At 39.2% G+C, this 23,514-nt stretch overlaps 1 protein-coding gene across 2 annotated transcripts in view; it reads left to right on the top strand.

Annotated features, from left to right (window-relative positions):
- The window catches only part of LOC128007810 (zinc finger ZZ-type and EF-hand domain-containing protein 1), a 44,485-nt gene extending 22,100 nt beyond the window's left edge, over positions 1 to 22,385 (top strand). For both annotated transcript variants that reach the window (XM_052592835.1, XM_052592834.1), the window contains exons 33-54: positions 656 to 785; positions 1,300 to 1,438; positions 1,641 to 1,806; positions 2,030 to 2,292; positions 2,404 to 2,573; positions 2,746 to 2,884; positions 4,885 to 5,057; positions 5,222 to 5,502; positions 5,841 to 6,015; positions 6,170 to 6,302; positions 6,891 to 7,123; positions 8,102 to 8,419; positions 8,629 to 8,729; positions 9,377 to 9,512; positions 9,597 to 9,956; positions 10,222 to 10,365; positions 10,453 to 10,621; positions 11,317 to 11,415; positions 12,846 to 13,011; positions 13,775 to 13,925; positions 18,591 to 18,662; positions 20,127 to 22,385. In XM_052592835.1, coding sequence (XP_052448795.1) covers positions 656 to 785; positions 1,300 to 1,438; positions 1,641 to 1,806; positions 2,030 to 2,292; positions 2,404 to 2,573; positions 2,746 to 2,884; positions 4,885 to 5,057; positions 5,222 to 5,502; positions 5,841 to 6,015; positions 6,170 to 6,302; positions 6,891 to 7,123; positions 8,102 to 8,419; positions 8,629 to 8,729; positions 9,377 to 9,512; positions 9,597 to 9,956; positions 10,222 to 10,365; positions 10,453 to 10,621; positions 11,317 to 11,415; positions 12,846 to 13,011; positions 13,775 to 13,925; positions 18,591 to 18,662; positions 20,127 to 20,207 — 3,799 coding nt within the window. In that variant the 3' untranslated portion in view covers positions 20,208 to 22,385. The remainder of the gene's footprint in view (positions 1 to 655; positions 786 to 1,299; positions 1,439 to 1,640; positions 1,807 to 2,029; positions 2,293 to 2,403; positions 2,574 to 2,745; positions 2,885 to 4,884; positions 5,058 to 5,221; positions 5,503 to 5,840; positions 6,016 to 6,169; positions 6,303 to 6,890; positions 7,124 to 8,101; positions 8,420 to 8,628; positions 8,730 to 9,376; positions 9,513 to 9,596; positions 9,957 to 10,221; positions 10,366 to 10,452; positions 10,622 to 11,316; positions 11,416 to 12,845; positions 13,012 to 13,774; positions 13,926 to 18,590; positions 18,663 to 20,126) is intronic.
- Positions 22,386 to 23,514: the final 1,129 nt, after the last annotated feature.

The raw sequence follows: 23,514 nt of genomic DNA, 5'->3' as shown, positions 1-23,514 counted from the left end.
ACTTACTAGTGTGCCTCTTGAGATCAATGGAGTGAGCTTTTGCCCATACAGCTCTTATATATATCGGTTTTATATCGGCTGTCGCCCCGTACTTTCCAAGATATCGGTATCCGCTGTCAAAAAACCCAATGTCGGTCGACCACTAATAACGATTTTTGTAAATAAGGTTGCTATGATGTCTACATTTAGAGACATTTAACAATTCTCAATACCACAGATCCAATTTACAGTTACACACACATTTTCCTACTCAATTGTTGTCGTTCATATATTACATAACCTACGAGGGATTATGTGAATAATCACCAAGCGACGTGTATTTAGGTGCGGACCTTAAGCTAAAAGTTGACTTTCCATGTTTGTGTTCTGTTGCGTCTTTGAGCACGTCCACAGAAAGCCTCCTGAGCAAGTGCAAGTTCTCCTTCGTGCTTTTAAAACATTAATGAATCTAACAAACTTTGATTAAACCAATCACGTCCCATTTTGCAAGTCACGTTACATGATTTTACTGATTTGCATGTGCTTTTATGAAGGAGCAAAAGCACACCAATGTTAATTTTAACTTAGTCTTCATCTCACAATCTAGGCTTCAATGTGTCCTGTGTTTTATTTGGCTTCTAATTTTTCCTTTTCTCCATGTGACATGATGGTGTAGTCAGTGGACGGAGGAGGATGAGATTGTTGACTACGAGAGGAACTGTGAATGGATGGATGAGTGTTTGGATGGCATGTTTGAGAAATGGTTTGACAAGGTCAGCCAGGCCTCAGTGGAGGACAAGAGAAAGGTACAGATATCAAATCAAATAAATGTTTTCCTGTGCAATAAGACCGTAGCTCACAAAAGACTAATTACATTTTTATCACTAATGGAGACAAATTAGAAGAAAGCTGAATGAACACAAAAACTAACCTTTGGGTGGAGGTATAGCATTATTATTTATGCATGTAATGTTTATTGAATGTATTCCTGCAAAGCTTTTAACGTCATGACTCATGACTCAACATTTAATCTCTGCAAACACAAGCAAATGTCAGCACCCATCAAAGCCTAATCATATGACACTCACCTTATTCAAGAAGAACAAATATTTGGATTGAGTTTAGTTTGCTTAGTCTTTTTCAGTTAGTCTAATTTAACTGAACTGTATTTTGCTCTCTGCAAACGCACAGACTAATTTGACATTTAGACAAGTTAAGTTGCAAACTGCCATAAAAATATTATTATTTACAAAGAACCTCATATGAAACTAAACATATTGTGCATTTTTGGGGCTCTTCACTGACGTTTGACCTTTGCAGATGCACATGTTCATTGCACGCTACTGCGACCTGCTGAATGTGGAGATTTCATGTGACGGCTGCGAGCGGATCGCACCATGGCATCGCTACCGGTGCTTGCAGTGCACAGATATGGACCTGTGCAAGACCTGCTTCCTCAGTGAGTCACACCATCACAGTCTGCAGCAATGGCTTACACTGTGATGAAGGAAAACTAAATGTTAATGAAACATTATTTCCATTTATTTATTGCATTCACATTAAGTTAGACACTACACAAATAATTTATTGCAGCAGTATATTTCTCACACACTTGATAAGTTGGAGTGCGGGTATTGAAGAACTCCGTTCTCGTTGTTCAGGTGGTGCTAAACCAGAAGGCCATGAGGATGACCATGAAATGGTAAACATGGAGTATGCGTGTGACCACTGCCAGGGCCTTATCGTGGGCAGCAGGATTAACTGTAATGTTTGTGAGGACTTCGATCTCTGCTTTGGCTGTTATAATGCCAAAAAATACCCAGACAGGTAATAGAATAAATCTTTTTTGCATACCTTTGTTGTTTTAAATATTTATTTAGCATTTTAATGTATTTTTTATTTTTATTTTTTACAATATATTTTTTTTCTTAATTTGGCAGTTTAGTGACAAACATGTTGTTATTAAGATATAAAAAAAATATATATTATTACATTTGTTCATTATTATTATTATTATTATCATTACTGTTTTTCCCTCTTCTCTCTCCAGCCATCTGCCCACCCACCGTATCACAGTGTACCCTATGGTCACCATCCGCATCAGTGACCGTCACAGACTCATTCAGCCTTATATACATAACTACTCTTGGCTTCTTTTTGCCGCACTCGCCCTGTTTACATCTGAGCTGGTCAGCGAGAGAACGCAGGATGGAGAGCCTCTGGATGATGTCACCCTTGGTTATGCCAGGGCTCTGCAGACCCACTGCTCTGACATCATCAATGAGTGTCTGCTGAAGGGACAGACTGGGAAAGGTAATCGATATATCTGAATGTTCATGATCTATTAAGAATGAAGTTGTGTGTGTGTTAATTAGAAATGGAAGTCTTGGTTGACGTGGCTGTATGTGCTGTTGTTTCCTGTAGGTTTGCGAGCCTCTCCCCTGCTGTCCCTGCTTTCTTCAAATGAATCAGCCACAGAGAGTGAACTGGGTCCTGTGACAGCTGGCTCTGTTCAGGACATCAGCAGCACAGACACCTCCTCACTTCCCAGCAGCACTACAGCTATCTGCTCCCCACCGCTACCTAAAGACAAAGTCAGTCACTGCATATACTACATTTCTGAAGCTTTTGGTCTTTTAATTTTTCAAGTCTGTGACAAAAATTGCCAGGATATTGCTAACAACAGTGTGATTGACCTTAAATGCTCAAACATTACTGTTTAACTTTTGTCCTCATAACTGTCTTGTTTTTTTTTCTCTTAACAAGAAACCAGAAAAGCAGGGTCTGGATACAGAAGGAGATGAGAGGAGGAGGAAACTCATCTCTCAGGATACATCAGACTCATCCAGTGCAAGTCAAACACCCTCTGTGTCTAGTGAAGACACTCTGTCACCTGTAGTCAGAGGTGAGCCTTTGCCGGGGTTTGTTGTCTCTGATTCCCCTTTTCCACAAAAGTAGTTTGAGTGCTGGTTCGGAGCCAGAACCAAAACATTGCTGGTATGGCTGCATGATTAATCGCATGCGATTTGTCATGCATGTCTCATCAGTAAAGCTGGTTCTGTGATTAGTAGCAAATTAGTATAATGTCTATGACCTGCTTTCAAATGGAGCAGCATTTACTACACAGAGCCGCAGAACACTTAGACAGTTTTCTAGATTATTACATGCAGAGATTTTAGGTCCTATAGTTAACACCTCTGTTCTTTCAGAATTTAGCAGTAAGAAAGTACTCATCATCTAGGTATTTATATTGGCTATGCATTCCATTAATTTTTCAAATTGGTATGTTTCTCCCGGCCCTGAAGATATATAGAGCTGAGTGTCAACAGCATAACAATGAAAGATAACATTGTGCTTCCTGATGATATCTCCTAAGGGTAATATGTAAAGCATGAAAAGTAACCTCCCTAGTACTGAGCCTTGAGGTACTCCATACTGCACTCCATACTGATCGATATCATACCACTTCATTCTCTGCAACGAATTGATGGCAGTCAGATAAGTACGACTTGAACCATGCTAATGCACTTCCTTTAATGCCAGCAAAGTTTTCTAGTCTGTTCAAGAGAATGTTGTGGTCTATAGTGTCGAATGCAGCACTAATATCCAATAGCACTAATAGAGAGATACAACCATGATCAGATGTAAATCTAAGGAGAGCAGTCTCAGTGCTATCAATGGTCTAAATCCTGACTGGAATTCCTCACAGAAACCATTTTTCTCTAAGAAGGAATATAATTGTATGGATACTACCATATTTTTCGGACTATAAGCCGCACCTAAATATGATTCGCATCAGTCCAAAAATACGTCATGACAAGGGAAAAAACATATATTGTAAATACATGCGACATAAGTCACACTGGACGATAAGTCGTATTTACAACCAAGAACCAAGAGAAAACATTACCTTCTACTGCCGCGAGAGGGCACTCTGTGCTGCTCAGTGTAGGCTACAATAGCACTGAGCAGCATAGAGCACCCTCTCGCAGCTGTAGACAGTAATGTTTTCTCTTGGTTCATTTCTCTTGGTTCATGTCAAATTTATTTTGATAAATAAGTCGCACCTGACTATAAGTCGCAGGACCAGCTAAATTATGAAAAAAAAGTGTGACTTCTAGTCCGGAAAATACGGTACCTTTTCTAGTATCTTGGACAGAAGAGGGAGATTCGAGATCAGTCTGTAATTAACTAGTTCTTTGTGGTCTAGTTGTGGTTTTTTGATGAGAGGCTTGTTAATAACAGCCAGTTTGTAAGTTTTAAGGGACATATCCTAATGACAATAGTGAATTAATTATAGTCAGAAGTGGATCTATGCCTTCTAGAAGCACCTCTTTTAGGATCTTAGATGGTCAAGGGTCTAAAATACATGTTGTTATTTAGATGATTTAACAAATTTATACAATTCTTCCTGTCCTAAAGTAGAGCATGAGTGGCACTGTTTCTCAGGGGGTCTATAGTGCACTGTCTGATGCGATACTGTAGCTGATGGCTGCATGGTTACACTTTTATCTCTAATAGTATCGATCCTGGAAGTAAAGTAGTTCAGAAAGTCATTACTGCCGTGCTGTTGGAAAATGTCAACACCTGTTGATGCTTTATTTTTCATTCATTTAGCCACTGTATTGAATAAATACCTGGGGTTATGTTTGATTTCTTGTAAAAGAGACTAAAAATAATCAGATCTTGCAGTTTTTAATGCTTTTCTGTAGGATAGGGTACTTTCCTGCCAAGCAAATAAGTGTGTAAATAAGTGTGCTTGGCCTTAAAAGCTCAAACATACCATTTATTTTTTTCTCATAATCACTCAATCTTGTGTTTTTAATTCTATTCACCTCTCCAAGAAATATGTATGTATATTTAGACATTTTTTCTCCTAATATCTTTTTTTGTTTTGTTTTAAAGTTTCAGAGTCAAGTGGAGACACTGTCACATCTGCTACCTCAGAGAACATGGACACATATAAAGACCAGGAGGAAAAGACAGCCCGGGGGCCAATACAGGAACATGTGTTTGCTGAATGCTCCAGAGAGAGAATTCTGGGATTGTTGGCAGCCATGTTGCCTGCAACCACACAGGTAACAACAACGATTCCAGTTTAATTTGTCATTGTAGGCTTTGGTTTCAGAAATTACTTGGAAGTTGTTCCTGAAGTGAAGCCATTTCAAATACCTAATTTTTGTCTCACCTTCACATCCAAGAAACACAGAATATGAACATGTACACATTTAATCTTCTATAGGGCAGCTCGCTATCTTTGTCCAGCCTGAGTCCCATCCTGCCACTGCTGTTCAGAGTGGTCATCTCGAACGCCGGCTGTCTGAATGAAACATACCACCTAACACTAGGCCTTCTGGGACAGCTTCTGTTAAGGATCTCTCCTGCAGAGGCTGATGCAGCTGTGGCAGAGGCACTGACAGACAAATTTGAGTTACTTACCCTCGGAGATGGAGCAGCACTTGATGTTCCTGGCTGGAAGACCACTCAGTTGCTCTTCAGTCTGGGAGCAGTGTGTCTTGACAGGTACTTTGATTGAATGTGTTAAATATGGTTAAATATAACGTGTATTAGAGGCCATTTAAATAAGCATTATTGATGTACAAGGTCATGTACACTATCATTCAAAAGTTTGATATACATTCTCTCTCTCTCTAAAAATAAATGAATGCTTTAATTTAACAAGCCTGCATTACATTTTTCAAAAGTGATAATTGTACGATTATTTGTCAAACATTTAGCTGAACTTGACCTTCACAGCTTTAACTTTGTTGGAAGTTTTTGTATTTTTAATGAACACATTTCCAGTTATTGTCACATAACATTGAGCCTGTTGTCCATCGCCTGTGTTTGCATTACAACAGTCGCATCGGTCTGGATTGGGCGTGCTCCGTGGCGGACATCTTGCGAAATCTGAACGTTTCTTCTCAGTGGTGTGCTGTTGTGGCAGCTTTCACTGATCACTGCATCCAGCAGTTTCCACAGCAACTCAAGAGAACCAACCTCTTTACTTTACTGGTGCTCGTGGGATTTCCTGAGGTATGAACCAAGATGTCACATGTGCATGCTACCACACATAATATGGGTCTGTATGAAGTTATGACATGCTGTCTGTATACTCGTTTGAAAATGTAAAAGCCCTTAGGACATGTTGAAAGAGCTGTTTCATGATAAATGTGTCTGTTTATATCAGGTGCTGTGTATGGGGACTCAGGCTGTCTTCATCGACAACGCCAATGAAAAACACAACATGATTCTGCTCAAACACTTCACAGAGAAGAACCGAGCTGCTGTGGTGGACGTCAAGACTCGTAAGAGGAGAACAGGTGAGGGAAGAGCTGTCACACTGCTCACACTCATCTCTCAAATGTTCTCTGCTGTAAAAATAATACTGCTGACAGTTCAGAGCTGCAAAGTCTAAAGTCACAGACTGTCACTGACATTTAAACACACCTTAATTTGCAAAGGGTGTGTCAGCTGTACTTCCTTGTTGGTTCAGGTTTAACAGACTGTTCTTGTATGAAGGTACCTCTTGAGTAAACCTACTGGCTTCTAAAGCATTAATGATAACAGAGCAAATCTTTAATGATCACTATGCTTATTTCTCAGCAGTAAAACAATCATAAGCTAACAAAAAATGATATTGTAAGTATTTGTTGTGATCAAACTGGCTTTTTAAATTTTAGTTCTTTCAGTCAACCATCAAAAATATGTAGGATTGAGGTGTAATGGGTAGCCCTTCGCTACTACCTTCAGAAATTAAACTGATGAAAACATTTCAGTAAATAGGATGATGATATGTTAACATTCAGTTGGGACCTTAAAGCCTCAGCTAATGGCTGCTTAGAGGAAACATAAATAAATAAAGTGCATTAATGCATCTCTACTTTCTAAACATCTACTTTTCCTTTCAGTGAAAGACTACCAGTTAGTCCAGGCACATGAGAGCAACAGCAGGAATGATGCGGAGTCTCATGAGGGACGAGCTGTGTCCTCGACCTCCGCTCACCTGAGCCGCTACCTGAAGAACTTCACCTCCATTGTGAGTCACCTGCTGCAGGTTGAGGTGGAGAGCAGTGCCCAGGATGCTGTGGAGGCCACCTGGGTGCTCTCTCTTGCTCTTAAAGGACTCTTCAACACTCTCAAGGTATTCCCCACACATCCTGGTGTAACAAAACCGTTTTAAGCCACAGAAACAAATACAGTGATCACAAAATTTTAATTTCATTGTTATGTAAGTGTGTGTGTGTGTGTGTGTGTGTGTATATGTATTTATGCATTTTTTTTTTCAAGGCATTGATACTTTTATTCACGAAGGTCGCATTAAATTGATAGCTTTTCTGCTCATTAAATAATCCTGAAAAAAAAATCCATCACGGTTTTCACAAAAATACTTGATAATAAGATGGTTCTTGAGCACCAACATATTAGAATGATTGAGCATCAACCTATTAGAATGATTTATGAAGGATTATTTGACATTCTCGAGTAATTAATAATAATTATTATTATTATGAATGAATGAATACAAACGTATACACATTGTCATGTTTAAGGGATATTTGTGTGTGTACATATGTGACCCTGGACCCCAAAACCTTAAGTCGTTGGGGTATATTTTTAGCAATAGCCAACAAAACATTATCTATTTTTCTTTTATGCCAAAAATCATTAGGATATTAAGTATAGATCATGTTCCCTGAAGGTATTTTGTACAATTCCTACTTTAAATATATCAAAACTTGATTTGTTATTAATAATATGCATTGCTAAGAATTAATTTGGACAAGTTCAATGGCAATATTTTTTTTATTTTCACCCTCAGATCCCAAATTTTCAAATAGTTGTATCTCGGGCCAAATATTAACCATACATCAATTGAAAGCTTATTTATTCAGCTTTCAGATAATACATCTAAATTTCAAAAAATTCTTTTTTTTAAGGTTTTGTGGTCCAGGATCATATATATGCATTTTATTTGTTCTTTACTTCTTTTTGTGGCATGTTTTGATATTTTCTAACGCAATGACATTTTTATGTCTTCAATTATGACATTAGTTTCCAGAATGTTTTAGGTCCATTAAATACTTAACATGAGTCATGAGTGTATTGATTTTTTCTGTAGAAGCATGGGGTGGATCAGGCCCAGGAGGTCATCCATGGCTCTGGGCTGATGCAGCTCCTGGTCCGTAAGTGCAGCAAGGGCACAGGCTTCAGCAAGATGTGGCTTTTGCGAGACCTAGAGATCCTCTCGATCATGCTTTATTCCTCCAAGCGAGAGATCCACTCCATGGCCGAGGATACAGACACAGAGACAGATGGAGAGAAGGAAAGAGAGAAAGAGCATGACTCTGATCACTCCAGCTGCTGTGCTGATGATGCTGATCCAAACAGACCGGATCCACTCGAAGGACTGGATGAAGAGACAAAGATCTGCTTCCAGGTCAGGCTTCAGACACTCATTTTCTGTCAATTGTGGTCCAGTTCCCTGTTCCAGTAGTTTAATGTAGAATGGTCAGATTGATTGAGTGCTGTAATTTCTCCTCACCAGTTAGGAACTGTAGAATGGTCAGATAATTCACACTACTGGAATGTAGGGATGAGTGTGTAGAGGAACAGTTGTTAGAGCTGCGATCTTTGTCTTGCTCTTAGATTACCCATGATGCTCTTAATGCACCACTGCACATCCTGAGAGCTATGTATGAGCTCCAGATGAAGAGGACAGATTCATTCTTCCTTGAGGTGCAGAAGAGGTGGGTTACACTTTGAATTATCTCATTACATATTAAATTACAAGGTTTAGAATGCATTTGAATCAGTGTACATACCCCTTGCAGAATCAGAAAATCTATTTTAAAAATAAAAGAGAAATAATTTTTTTTTTTATTATTATTTGGACTGCATTGAGGAAGCTCATATAAGATTTTTACATATATTCCAAAATTACTGAAATGAGACTGATCCTTTGGTTCATAAAATCATATGTTGCCTAATGCACCTGTTTATTATTTAAAAAAAAAATCTAATTTTATTTAGTAAAGTAATATTATATAATACACAATTAATATTGATTGCTCTGTGATTTATTATTATTGTTCCCCTTTTGTAAATTGCTTTGGATAAGAGCATGTGCTTAATGCATAAATGTTAATTGCAAATTGACATTATTCAGTTTAGTTAAATAATACTTCTAATAATTATCACACATTTAGTATTTTGGGAAAATCTTAAGATAGCAACATTAATTTTAAGTTATCCCTCTTATTGTCTACAGAGTGCTGAAGAGCTTGCATATTCTGTGTAAACTTCTAAGCAGAATTGTAAATTAATCTGGTGTACATCTCAGATAAATGAATTCAGACTTTATCTCATATCATCTTTTTTCTAACACATATCTCAGGTTTGACGGTGACGCTATAAAAACTGATGAGACCATTCGTACACTGGCACAGAAGTGGCAACCATCTAAAAGACCTCATTCTGAGGAAAGGAGCACCAAGGCTGTAGACACTGATATGATCATTGTGCCCTGTGTGGTAAGACTAAGTTTAAGATGAAACCTCTTCCATTTTTTGATCTGAAGTACGTTAATTCATCTGTTTCTTTTTTTTGACCCTCAGTCTAAACCCACCCGGTGTGACCGAGTCACAGAAGAAACCAATGTTGTCACGCAGAAACTCATCACCAACACCGAGAGTGACCTCCAGCTGAGTTATGCCAAACAGCGGCGCACCAAAAGCTCCGCTCTGTTGCATAAAGAGCTGGATGCTCGCAGTAACAAAGCAGTGCGACAGTACCTTTTCAAAGTCAACGAGGCCATTGCGATTCTGTACGCACGTCACGTGTTGGCCACACTGCTGGCCGACTGGCCCTCTGACACTCCCATCAGAGAGGAAGACCTGGAGCTGAGTGGAGCCTCTCACATGGCCTACATACTGGACATGCTCATGCAACTGGAGGAGAGACCACTGTGGGAGAAGGTGAGAAGTGGTAGGAGTGCGTGGATTTGTAATCAGGATCTAAAATGAGCTTTTGCCAAACAGATGAGGAAATTTACAAGTCACAAGTTTTTCATTCTGGCCATGAATCTGTACTTTGCATTTATTTATATATACAATAAATACTGCATTTTTTATGTAATGTATAGTAAATATTTATGAGTATAGAAATAAATCAATAAGCCATTAAATTACATCAAATCAGATTGTTGGTATGCATATAATTCTTCGTCTTGCTGGATCTCAGATCTTGCAGAAGGTTCTGAGGGGCTGCAGCCAGAGCATGCTGGGTAATCTGTCGCTGACAGCATGTCAGTTTATGGAGGAGCCGGGAATGGCCGTGCAGGTCCGAGAATCCAAGCACCCCTACGACAACAACACTAACTTTGAGGTACGAATTCCATTTTCTTTTTCTCCAAATCGCTGGATCACGGTTGTTTCTTTCGTCCACTTGATGTCATATTTTGTGTTGTCTCAGGATAAAGTGCACATCCCTGGAGCGATCTTCCTGTCTGTGAAGTTCGACTCTCGCTGTCACACAGAGGAAGGATGTGATGAGCTCCTTATGGCCAGCAGTAGTGACTTCCTGCAGGACCTGCACACTTTCAGTGGTTCTCACCAGAAATGGACCGACTTTGAGATTCCCGGTGAGATTTTGAGGAAGTGGCACGTCTAAATGTCATTTGTTTATAAATAAATCATAACAGACTTAAGGTTGCTTAGTTTAGACTTATAGAATTTATCTACATTTATCTGAATTGGTCATTTCAATTCTTCACATTTTTAACTAAGTCACATAAAAAGGCAAGAGGCATCTTCAGGTCCTGTTGCCACAGTTGCAGGAAATGAAGAGCAGTTATTAAATCCAGTACTTCCAAAATTAATTAATTGACTTTTTTTTGTATAATTAATATATTGTCTTTAAAATATTGACTATGTTAAAGCTCATTGTTTTCCTACCCATTATTATAAATCTGAAGAGGAACGTTTTCAGGTAGATTCAAATGTTCTTACACACTTTCTTAAACACTTCATCTTTGAAAGCCAGAAATGCATTTTGTAAAACATTTTTTCTTTTCTCTCAAATATTCCACTTCTTTTGTGGCTCTCCCCATTAAGGGTCTGTAGACCCCAGTGTGAAAGCCTCTGGATCTGTTTGTCTGTTGTTGTGACAGATCAGATCTTATTTCATGGCCAGTTTTCTACAGAAATCCAGGTCAATCTAAAGCTTTGCAAATGTTTCTACACATTTGTATATCTGCTCATGTACATAGATTTTCACTTGTGTTTCCAATGATAAATGTATAGAATGTAAGGGTTGTTTTTTCTCTTTCTCCTCTAGGGGACACTCTCTACTACAGGTTTATATCAGATATGAGCAACACCGAATGGGGCTATAAGTTCACTGTGACTGGAGGCCATCGAGGGCGCTTCCAGACTGGTACGCAATCTGTGCTCATTTAATTATTGTCCCTTGATGTCTCTTTTGATGTCTATCACTAATGTCCTCTAGCCACTGTTAGTCTTCAGTCTGTGCTGTCATCATCTTCCTGTCTGGTTACTGTCCTCTAGAATCATGCCCTCTAATGAGCCATGAAACAGAAATGTCCATCTCATTTAGAGCCCATCACAGAGACTCATTCCTACAGTCTTTTAGGGATGTAATATTGGCGTCCCACTACCTGATTTTCAGTGGGAAGCTTCATTTATACAGCTGTTTGGGAATCAGAGGGGGTTGATGTACATGGCTGTGTTTCTCAGCGTGTGGGGGCATTAACAGGCACATAAACTCAACTTCCTGCTGAGCCCTGCGGACCCTCCAATCATATCTTACATATTTGAAATTAAGGCAATCAGTGGAGTGGGGTGGTCTTAGCAGTGACCAGCCACAAAATCATTAATACTGACTGTAAAACCATGATGATTGCATGCCTCAGTATTTGTGTAAATATATATATATAAAAAAGAAAGCACTACATTTAGGCATCTCAACATTATATTGTACTGTATGAAATACTAAAAACTTAAGATTATTAAAATAGTTTTTAGTATTCAAAACTATAAAGTACTAAAATTACTGTAAAACTAAAATAAAATGCATTGCAGTTAAATAGAATTTTGTAATTTTGTGTTTTCATTTAAATTTGTTAAAAAATAAAGTTTTGTCATTTTAATATGTATACAGTTTTAATTACGGTAGGTTTTTGTTATTTCAGTGTTTAATTATATAAATGTTAGTTTCAAGTAATTTAGTTAATGATAATAAAGTGTTAGATGACAGCAACAGTGATCTTAATGTTAACATGCTAAATAAGCATGAAAAATTATACATCGACTGACACTGATAAATTAACAATGAATAACTGTTATGGTTCTGATATATTGTGCATCTCTACTGTAAAGTTTATCCATTACAGAATTCTCATCCATAACCCAGTTGCTGTCATTAGGCCATTCACACACAAGCATTTAATAACCCCAGAAAAGCAATGGAAAAGCAGTACACTGTGGACAGGCCCTTAAACCTGTAAACTTCTGAGCATATGACTGATCATGTCTGTCAGTTCCGGGTCACAAGTAGCTTTGAACTCCTCTCCTGTCTCATCGAAGAATCAATAGACTTGTGCACCTTCTGCTCTGTTTCTGATGTTGTTATTCTGTAATGGAATATCACATGGGTTTCTCAGTCATGGAAGCAGAGTCTCATTTACGGGGTCTGCCAACTCATTTGCATTTTCACAGATGAGGCTCAAGAAGGTAAACGAGAAAGAAAGCAGCCCCACATAGGAATTTATATTCTTCTTGCTTTTATATTCATTTCAGTTTGCAAGTCGGCTAATGAATTCTCTTTCATGTTTTGAACCCAAACAGGTTTTGAGATCCTGAAGCAGATGCTCGCAGATAAGCAGGCTCTATCTCACCTCCCGCTGGCTGACATCTGGGAGTGGCAGGTGGGCGTGGCCTGTCGGCAAACAGGAAGCCAGCGGCTGAAAGCTATTCACCTGCTGCTGCGGCTCTTGCAGTGTCCCTCTCAATGGTGTGTCCCTTCTTACCTTTATGAGCTATTTAAAAGCTTTGACAGGATCTATTACACCGAACAAAAGCTAGTCGGTTCATCCTGCAGTGCTTTAAAGCCGCCCCACTATTCTAAAGAGATGAGGCAGCACCTTCCTTTTAGGGCCTGGTTCTGTCAGCTCAGTTCTACAGTCTGCGGACGGCAGGTGCAACTTGGCCCAGTTTAACAAGCCTCGAGCATGCTTATCTTCCTTCCGCCCTGCAACTTTGTTCTTGTTTCTGAACAGCGTTGGGTTGAAATCCTCGCGAAGCCTGAATCAAGTGGACATGAATATTGTGCATCATCTCACTGGCGGTTTTCCCCTAAACCACTTCTTGAATGGTTTATATTAACTTCTGCTCATTCGTTTGTGTGTTTTGTATTGGTGGGCATTCAGATTTACACACGTTTGCATAACGCATCTGACTATGGCTTTCTGCCTTGATTGTTCCCATGGCAACAAGGTCACATGTCAGGGGGATTTGCATGATTTCCATGGCGTGTGGACACAGTTACATCATCATCTGCAGACAGAGCGTGTCTGGGAGAAATAGAGGCCTGGACCTGTGGTATCAGATGAGCTAGTGAGGTTGAGGAATAAGGCCCGTGCAAATGGCCAGCTAGCTAACTCAAGGGGAGCATTAACCATGCGAATGAAACAAGCATGTAGTTCAAATAAGAGTCAAATAATGATAATTTAGAGTGTAATGACCTCACGGTTTGATTGTTGTGTGTATCAACACAGGGCTTGTGACCTCACACTTCTGCGGCCGCTGTGGCAGCTCTTCACTACTATGGAGAGTGGTTTGATTCAGGACCCCACCAGCATCACGGTCCTCCTTCCTCTCCATCGCGCTCTCACTGAGCTCTTTTTCGTCGCCGAAGCCAAGGCTATGGTGAGTGACCATCGTCTTCCACCTTTCTTAAGCATCTCTTTTAAGAACATTCATCAGCACAACTGTTTTCAACATTGATAATAAGAAGAAATGTTTAATGTGCAGCAGATCAGCACATTAGAATGATTTCTGAAGGATCATGTGACACTGAAGACTGGAGTAATGACTGCTGGAAATTCAGCTTTGCACCACATGACGTTTTAAAATATATTAAAATAGAAGAAAAATCAGCAAAAAAAAAGCATCATGCTTAATCTTTTTTTGATCATTTATTTTAGTATGCGTTAAAGGTTATGCATATGCCTGGGTAACAGATGTGAATTGCTCTGTCCTTCAGACAGTGATGATAAAACACTACCAATCATTTTAGATGCATTTACTTAAGATAAATTGGCAAATATGCCCGCATAAAGTTATTTATCCTGGCACCGGCTCTGTCTCGACGGTAGCATCCTGTGGCAGCCCTGTATTCATAACAGAATAATTTTGTTCTCAGAATCATCCATCAGCATCTCTAAGTGGGAACATTTATATTGAGCCCAGAATTCTGGGAGGCATGCAGCTGACGTACAAAAATTATTTAGTGCTGTCACGTAACTAAGGAAATAGCAATGTGATATTATGTGGGAAAACTGGACTGGAGGGCATTAAGGTTTTTATTGTCTTGTTTGAAGTCAGACTTAATTCAGTCTGAATCAACTCAGGGTCTGTGTGTGCGAGTCCCTGTCAGGGGAACGCCGTTAAAGGGGGGGTGAAATGCTATTTCATGCATACTGAGTTTTTTACACTGTTAAAGAGTTGGATTCCCATGCTAAACATGGACAAAGTTTCAAAAATTAAGTTGTACGTTTGAAGCGGTTTGTCACAAGTTTCAGAAAGTTTTTTTCGAGTATGGCTCTGTGTGACGTTAGATGGAGCGGAATTTCCTTATATGGCTCCTAAGTGCGCGCTCTTGTGCCGGAAGAGCGCATACTCCTGTATAGCAGAGCACTGAGAGGCTGAGCACAGACGATCACTGATCAGAGCGAGAGCGTCGAGAAATGTCACAAAAGAAGAGTGTTTTTGGTTGCCAGGGCAAGACAACCCTGCACAGATTACCAAAGAAAAAACAGCATTAAGGGACCAGTGAATGGAGTTTATTTTTACAGAGCATCAACGGAGTTGTGCAAGTGTTTTTGTTTGTTCCCTGCATTTCGAAGATGCTTGTTTTACAAACAAGGCCCAGTTTGACGCCGGATTTGCACATCGTTTATTTCTTAAGGATAATGCAGTCCCAACGAAAAAGGGTCACGATCGTGTGTTGGAACCGCATGCGATGAGTAAAACTGCTTCAAATATCTCTGTGTTGTTAACTTAGCTAGCGGCGCGTAAGCACATCAAGTAAACAACATGCGATGTTGTCATCAAACTGCACAAGTAAAACTGCTTCAAATATCTCTGTGTTGTTAACTTAGCTAGCGGCGCGTAAGCACATCAAGTAAACAACATGCGATGTTGTCATCAAACTGCACTTTCCACATGTACAGCTTAAAAAAAAAAAAAATGACATAAAGTGGAACTTAGTCATTTTCCAAAACCGCTAAGCAAATATATACAGTTTCAGTTCATACCACATAGAGACGCCTTTGCTGATGCTGCTCTTGTTAAATTTCAGCCTCTGAATCTGATTCTGGATCATAAATATACGCTGAATCTGACTGTTAGCCATGGTTTGTTTTGGTTGGTTTTGTCCTCACGGTAATGTCACAGCTTACAAATGCTCTCAACGCAAAAGCCTACTGGCGCTCGTGTTTCTTTAGCTCCGCCCACATGTCACGCCTCCAGCCGGTCGTGTTTTTCCGGGAAAAATCGGTATAGACTATCTTTCTCTTATGAATATAATAAAACTAAAGACTTTTTGGAGTTATGAAGGATGCAGTACTACTCTATAGGTACTCAAGATTAACAGGATATTGAGTACCAAAAAGGAGCATTTGACCCCCCCCTTTAAAGTAAGTCTTCCACTCATACCCATATGATGTGTATCTTATACCCACCTGCACAGCTGTCTGTTGAGTGTGTAGTTTCTGAACGCCAGAGTTTGTGTGCTTTTATTCTACACTCCCATTCTAAAATAATAGAAGCACCTACCTTTAATCGTACAGGCCTAACATTATTCCTAAGGACCATGTTTACATGCTTTAGCATCCATGTCCATCTGTTTGTAATGCTGGTGCTGTTTACCAATGGAGGATCCTCAGTTTAAACTAAGTTTAACTGGATCCCCTAGATAATCCATATGCATGGGCCTGTCCAGAAATCTAAAACTGTCCAAAATCCATCACTTTATGATTCATGGTGATATGGTGCTCTCAAACAATGTTTGAAAGAACATAGACAGAGTCTTCTATATTAGTCTTTGTTGTCTGTTCTATTCTATTTCTGTGAATGTACAGATTTGCTTTATTTTCCGAACACTTTATAATTGTGTGGTAGAGAATAATCGTCCACTAGGGGGCACTAACACACCTCCTTGAATTCAAAGTAGGCCACAATCTTCTTAAAGCAAATGGTTTAGCAGCACACAGAGTTCAGAGAAACAAACACATAATGCCAACCTGAGGTGTATTTATATAAACCTCTATGCCATGTAAAGCCTCTACTCTGCTATCATGCCTGAGTGAATGGCTCTTTCTTTGAGCCCTTGAATGGGAGGAAAGTTTTATGACAATACTCCTATCCTTGAGCTGTAATCCTTTAACAGGCAAGTTGGACACAAATATGAAGTGGTTTGTGTGTGTGTTTGAATGGGAAATGTTTAAGAGAGCATTAGTCTCAAGGGCTGACGGGCAAATGGATGAAATGAGTGTTTTGTGAGTGTTGAGTGCTTACACCAGTAGATGCTCGAAACCGTTTGGCCTCATTATGAAGAGCCTTATCTCTCCCACAGCCACTGCACTTCTCAGAACTGACCATAAAGATTGCAAACCTCTCAGCAGCCAGATGCTCATGACTGAGCCATTGTTTATTTTCAGTATGGCAACACTAGAAAACGGGATCAGAACACTTAACTAATGGGAGATTAGTTCTGGCTTACATTTGCCAGAGAGTTTCAGCATGTCTTTGCTCAGTCTTTGCACCGTTTGAGTCGGAAATGAGACGGAAAGAAGAAAACAACAGATAAGAAGTTCAGCCTCGTTCTGTCTTCCTCTGCTGTAGTGTAGTACACATTTCTGCGGGACGATAAAAGCCCCTCCTTCACAGAGGAAGTGGTTTCGAATGTGTTCTGACACGACTAAAGCTGCAACCTCTCCACAGTCTACAGACATTTCTGTCAAGAAGCATTTTGAGATGTGTAGATGCAGTTCGTTTTGGTGTAGAAGAGGTGTGTGCTTCGCGGGTCCTCCGTTCATGACTCCTCCCACTAAAGTCATCAAACTGAGCTGTCAGCAAGGAGGTTATTTGACTAGATTAAGGAGATATTGGCATAGTGTTTTGTTTTTAAGTAGGAAAAAACTCTTTTCTTAAACGTGTCACTTTCTCCCATCCATTCTTAATGAATAGAGAAAGCAAGTTGTAGGTTCTGGCAACACAGACACACACATATTGTAAATACACGTTTGTGCATGAAATAACAGTATTATAATACAATTTTGTAAAATATCATTAAAATTTTTATTATATTTAAAATTCAATTCCTGCCTGTGATGGCAAAACTGAATTTCCAGCAATAACTCCAGTCTTCAGTGTCACGTGGTCCTTCAGAAATCATTCTAACATGTTGAATTTGTTGTCAGTGCTGAAAACAGCTGTGCGCCTTAATATTTTTGTGAAAACCATTTCAACCGGTCAAAACATGCAAACAGTAAAATAAAAACCTCAGCGAACAGTGACATCTGTGCACAAACTTCCTTTTAAATGTTTAGCATCCGTTACATCTTTTGTGCTCTACTGGGTCAGTTTCCCATTTGTCATTAGCATTCGCTTTACTAGCCTAGTGTGCCATCTGGAGTTCATGAACCGATTTCAACGGAGTATGGCTAATTCTTGCCAGTCTGTGCATGAAGATGCATTAGCCTTGTCAACCTTGTTGTGTGCGGTTTATACTGTACATATTGTCACTATAGAAGTTTACCTTACTATGAACATTCCCTGATTTTTCAAGGTTTAACACAACACAGTACTTCTTTTTAAACAACGTACTTTTGTATTGTATTATGTACATAACATGTTTATGTGTTATTCCACCATGTTCCCCAGAGATCGTATAACAGCCTCTGCATAACACCGAAATACTTATTTATAGACTCTAGGCTTTGATCAATGTGAAATACCTGGAACAGTGCAAATACTCCTACCTCAGGAAATGAGATCGCAGAGGCAGGGCTGATTTAGACGCTGTCTGGTTTGATTCAGAGTTATGTCATCGACAGCACGGTGCTATTCCAAACTCCAGATTAACAGCCCCTGCTGAGTTACAGGAGTGTGAGCCAGTATACGGTGAATAACTCTGTAGTCTAACTGGCCTTGAATTGAACTGGCCTCTCGTCAAATTGATTTCCTGGCAGGTGCTATAGAATAAATGCCGCTTGTTTTACATATATCGATGAACTTTAAAGGTGCTAAATGTGGTTATTGCATTTAAATATTAAAGCTGTGTTCCGTGTCTTTTCATTTGTCCATCAGGAGCAGGACGTCCTGCAGGAGTATCTTCTTGCTCTCACTACCAATGAACAGCTAGTGGAGCGCACTTCTCAGGTAAGACTGCCACAGTTCCTGTAGTGTTCATAGACATTTTCATTTATTTTAGCAGTTAACAGTCATGAACGTGTCCGAGAAGGTATGCCACGAACACCGCATTTGTAACATTGAAATTAGAGAAGTAAAAGGGTTGTATTATTTAAGGTTTATCTAAATAAACCTTGCAAATAAAAATGGATTATCCATTTAACTTGTTAATTTCATAAAAAAAAAAAAAAAAAATGCATATATCCAGAAAAAAGGACAGTGGACTTTGGAATACAGTGTATATAGTTAGTAAGTGTTGTTGAAGATGACACTTAACTGATGCAGCCATATTTAAATGAGTGCACGTATATAACAGGAACCACACAGGGTTTTCAGTGGTCTTGGTTGGCTGCTTAAAAATAAGATTTTGCAGAGCTTAGTGCATTAACTCGTGCCACAGAGCTGGAAGGACAGGAAACCACAGCACAGTGGAAAGGTGAATGTTTGTCTAGTGTCCCACCATATGCTGCTGAATAATAATGATCCTGTGATGTCTAATAGTGTGTAAAGCTTGTTTTATCAGCAATCCTTGATGACAGACATGCATTGTGCAGTATGAATGCCTGATGCAAAATTAATGAGTGTGTTTTATTATTACTATACAGTAGCAATCCCATTTGTTGTTTGATATTGTTTCTCTTGCAGTAACATTCATCGTAGAACAGATTAATAAATAAAATTTGAGAAAATAGCCTATTTCTCAAAACTTTTTTTTTCTCTCTCGTAAGTTGAGCAAGAGCATTTGACCTTTGTTCACATAGACCGATAAGAGCATTAGTGAAATAAATATTTGCGCTCCTCATCCCGTGACGGCTCTTAACCAAATATTATGCTTAAACAGCTGAACATCAGAAAGGATATTGATAAAAAAAACACCTGTGTCGATTCTCGCACGAGGCTTACCCATCATCCTTATCCAGCAGTACATGTGTGTGTGAGAGTGTGTTTGTGTGTGGGCTGTAGGCAACTCTATTGCATTTAGTCATTAAGCCCATTATGGTGTTTGGTGTGGCGCAGCCTCATCTCCGGCACAGGGGCGGCTGAAGGAACACATTGTGTTGTGTAGGACGGGATTAATGCTCTGTATTTATCTTATCCCAAGCACCGTTTTAGCTCAAATAAAAACAGGCTGGAAATATTCATGAAAGCCTAATGAGTGGTTTGATGTTGTTAACAAAACATGGTTTTTAAGTTTTTAAATGGGCCAAACGGCGACATATTTGAAGTGTGATTGTGTGTGGGTGTTTTTGCTGAGCTCTGAGGGCCACAGGTGTGTGAAACGGCTTGATGAATTACCCACAATGTTTTCCTTAATGGTTTTTCTCTCTCTGACTTTTTCTGCCATTGACCCCCCCCCCCCCCCTCTTTCTCCTCCTGTACTCATTCACTCATTTCTCATTTCTTTGTCATTCTCTCCCCTGTTTTATTGCACAGGCGCTGAAGAACATCGCAGCCATCAGCCTGGCCATTAATTACCCAAATAAATCCACTAAGCTGCTCAACCTGTCCCCCTGAAAGAGGGATGAAAGAGATATCGAGATGAGAGAAGGGAAGCTTGCCAGAGGCCCATGGAAACGGCCTTCTGCGCTCCACGGCTGCGGCAGGAGCGGGCCACATATCGTCTTCCGGAAAAACCCACCTCTTCGTTGTTTACTCAGAAAGTGGGGGTCACCGTGATCTCGCACCTCTTCATTATCACTGTTTCTCATCTCGGATGAAAAAGTTTCCTCTTGAATTTAGGGCGAAGGTGTTTTCTTTTCTTCCTTTCTTTTCACCTCGCCCATTTTACCTCCGCTTTAACAATGAGGGTTTAGTGGGCTGTGCCAAATTTGTTTCTCACCCATAAGCACATGTTTCTTTCTCTGTTCCTTCATTTTCTTTTTTCGGAAAAAACCACCGTGGGCAAGACAATCGATCAAAGTGAAAGCAGGTCACCTTTCCCTGCCTCGCACACTCTCTCTGGACACGTTGCCTAAAAATACAAAGCTGCCGACGCGGTCTCATCCTTCAAAGTGGCCCGAGACGACATAAACAACTCGCACTATATCAATACCTGTCCGAAACCTTGGGGCCTTCTCTCTCTTCACCCTCGGTGAAGCCTGACGAGCTGATGCTTGTTCAATACTAGCAGCTAGCAGTTACACTCGAAAACCACATGCTTCTAGACAAATGTCAGCTGATGTTTGAGTAAATAAAAAGAAAAAACAAGAAACTGAGTTTGACGTGCCATGCGAGTCCAGAAGGCACCGTTTGCCTTAAGAGTGCAGCTCAAAGTGATTGTGGGTCAGTTAACAAAGATATATAACGTGTCCTAGTAAGAGGAATGTCAGCGCTTGTGTCTTACATCGTCATGTCCCAGATTCTAAACTCACTCATAATTCTGCATATCACCAGGAAATGTCGAGCACTATGTACGTCCATGAAATATCACTTTATGTTGCACTGCATGCATCACTGGACTAAACCATATTGTCCATTACTGTTAGCGACGTATCGGTTGGTGTTTCATAGTTTAATTCTGTAATATTACCGAGGTTGGAGACGCTCTGAACTGTTTGATCGGTTTGGTTCGTAGATAATCATAAACTTCATCCATCGGAGTGGTTTCCTTCATATATAACGATTGAGACTTACCGGTATTTTAACTGTGGTGACATGGATACGGTTATGGAAGCTTTGTTGCTTTTAAAAAGTATATATAATATTATTATTATTATTGTCATTACAGGGACATTATTGGATGAATCTTGAGTAAATCATTTAATTGGCAAATAGAGAGATTTGTTGCTGCTTTGCAGGTCAGGTAAAGGCTGTTCTGAGTTCGAACCAATGTTTATCTAAAGAATTGTTTTGTCTTTTTTTTTTTTTTTTGGCCAAATGTTTCTCCCTTTTTTTATTTTATGAAATCTCATAGTAGTCATTAAAGATTTGTTGTGTTCTTGACCGGGGTATTCAGGTCTGTGATGATTTTTATTTCAGTTTGATGTTATTTTAGTCAGAAAGGAATTGAAATAGAGGGTTATTAATGCCAAAGAATTATTATTGTATGAAAAGAGAAGCATCTAACGCAAAGAAATGTATATTTATGGTCCGGATGGAGGGTCTTTTGTTGGAGTGGTTGGTGGTGGTGTTATAATAGAAGTGTTTCTGTTTACATGTGTCCTAGCATGGAGCACTGGCTATGTGTGATGCTGCTGCTCAGCCTCAGTTCAGGTGGGTTTCGAAACGTCTGCCAGGAAATCTTCCTGTCACTATTAAGCCTCAGATATTAACAAACAATGTGCCTATGTTTAAAATGAAGCAATCTTAATTTAATCTTCGTATCATTGTAAAAGTGCTCTCTTTTTAAAGAAAGTGATAGTTTAATTTGGAGCATTTTCTATTTGTTTTTTGTTTTTTATGAATGTCTTTTTTGTCACGGCTTCAATTGCTTTGAATTTGACATGAATGTATGTAGTTGTGAATATGGATAATTGCATAAATAATTGACGTGAAAATGATTTTTCTGTCAAGCCCCCCCCCCCCCCACACACACACACACATTAAAGAAATGTCAGAATAATGTACTAAATTATTGTAGGTTTACACTTGATCCTTTTGAATTGATTTGCTATGTAACACAAAAAAGAAACCACAAAACTGCTTTGGGTTGATTGCTCATTTGTTTTTAATTAAAAAAGCAAGACTTGCAAATTCGTGTGCCTGGAGGTTTCCTTCTCTTTTCTGGAAAGTCATTTAGAAGTCAAAACTTGAACATGTTTCGGTTTATTTTAGATGACAATTCAGTCTTTTGGCAAATGTTTGTGCGCTGTAAAGGTTTCGAGTTTTATTATACACCATGTATCAAAACCTAAAGTGAAAATTCATTAGTATCTATTTTTATTTAGTTATTACTGTTTTATAATAAAAGTTTTTTTTCCAGGTTATGCTAGGTTTTATTTGTTTGTTTATGGTAATAACACTCCATTAAGCAGAAAGAAGAATGTTCTATGTAGAATTAACTGCTGTAAACTGTACTATGTATCCGTTTCGATTAGTTTTTAATTCTAAAAAATAGAAATTCTAAACTCTTTAACCTTGAAACTGAAATCTTCAGATTTGCCATGAATCTTCCATTTATGCTTAATTTTTAAGCCATATTTCTAATTTATACATAACCCTCAAGGTTTTTGTCTCAAAATCTTTTCCATACAAAATTCCACATCATTTCTGCAGCTGGTAAACAAAAGCCGTCACGTTTCATATTTAACTGCATGGGTATTAATTTCTCCCTTCATTTTTCCAGTGCTGAAAGAACCCATTCATCTCCAACTGCCTTCTATTTGGAGCCTGAAGCTTTGAATGTGGTGCACCACTCAAAGTTATACTAAATTACACATAATCCAGCTTTTGTAAAACTTGACTCTAACTTCAAAATAAATGATAAGTCCATTAAAACGTCCAGCCAATAGTTGTTCAACCCTCCATTCCCATTTGAGTATTAAGACCATCCCTAGCGTCCTGATTAAATTATGTACAGACAGCAGAGGTGTCATGTCGTCTAATGTTTGTGCTTTGACTTGGCAAACACATGGACCCTCCCTTTAGTACGACAAATAGTCCCTCCTATGTCAGCATTTTCTTCCCTCCTACAATGTAAACCATCTGCTGTTTTATTATAACCGTTCGCCTAAATATAGTCTGTCGCTTTCAAACAAACACGCAAGCAAGGTCGCCCCGTGACAGAGCCACGCCCTGGCTTTGAGTTAGTTCAACTCATCTTCCTGAACAAACATGGCCCACTTTACCTCACAGTACCACCAGCGTTTCTCTCTGCCTCAGT

Source organism: Carassius gibelio, chromosome A5, assembly GCF_023724105.1.
Source record: "Carassius gibelio isolate Cgi1373 ecotype wild population from Czech Republic chromosome A5, carGib1.2-hapl.c, whole genome shotgun sequence".
Lineage (NCBI taxonomy): Eukaryota > Metazoa > Chordata > Actinopteri > Cypriniformes > Cyprinidae > Carassius > Carassius gibelio.
This window is presented reverse-complemented; position numbering and strand designations above follow the sequence as displayed.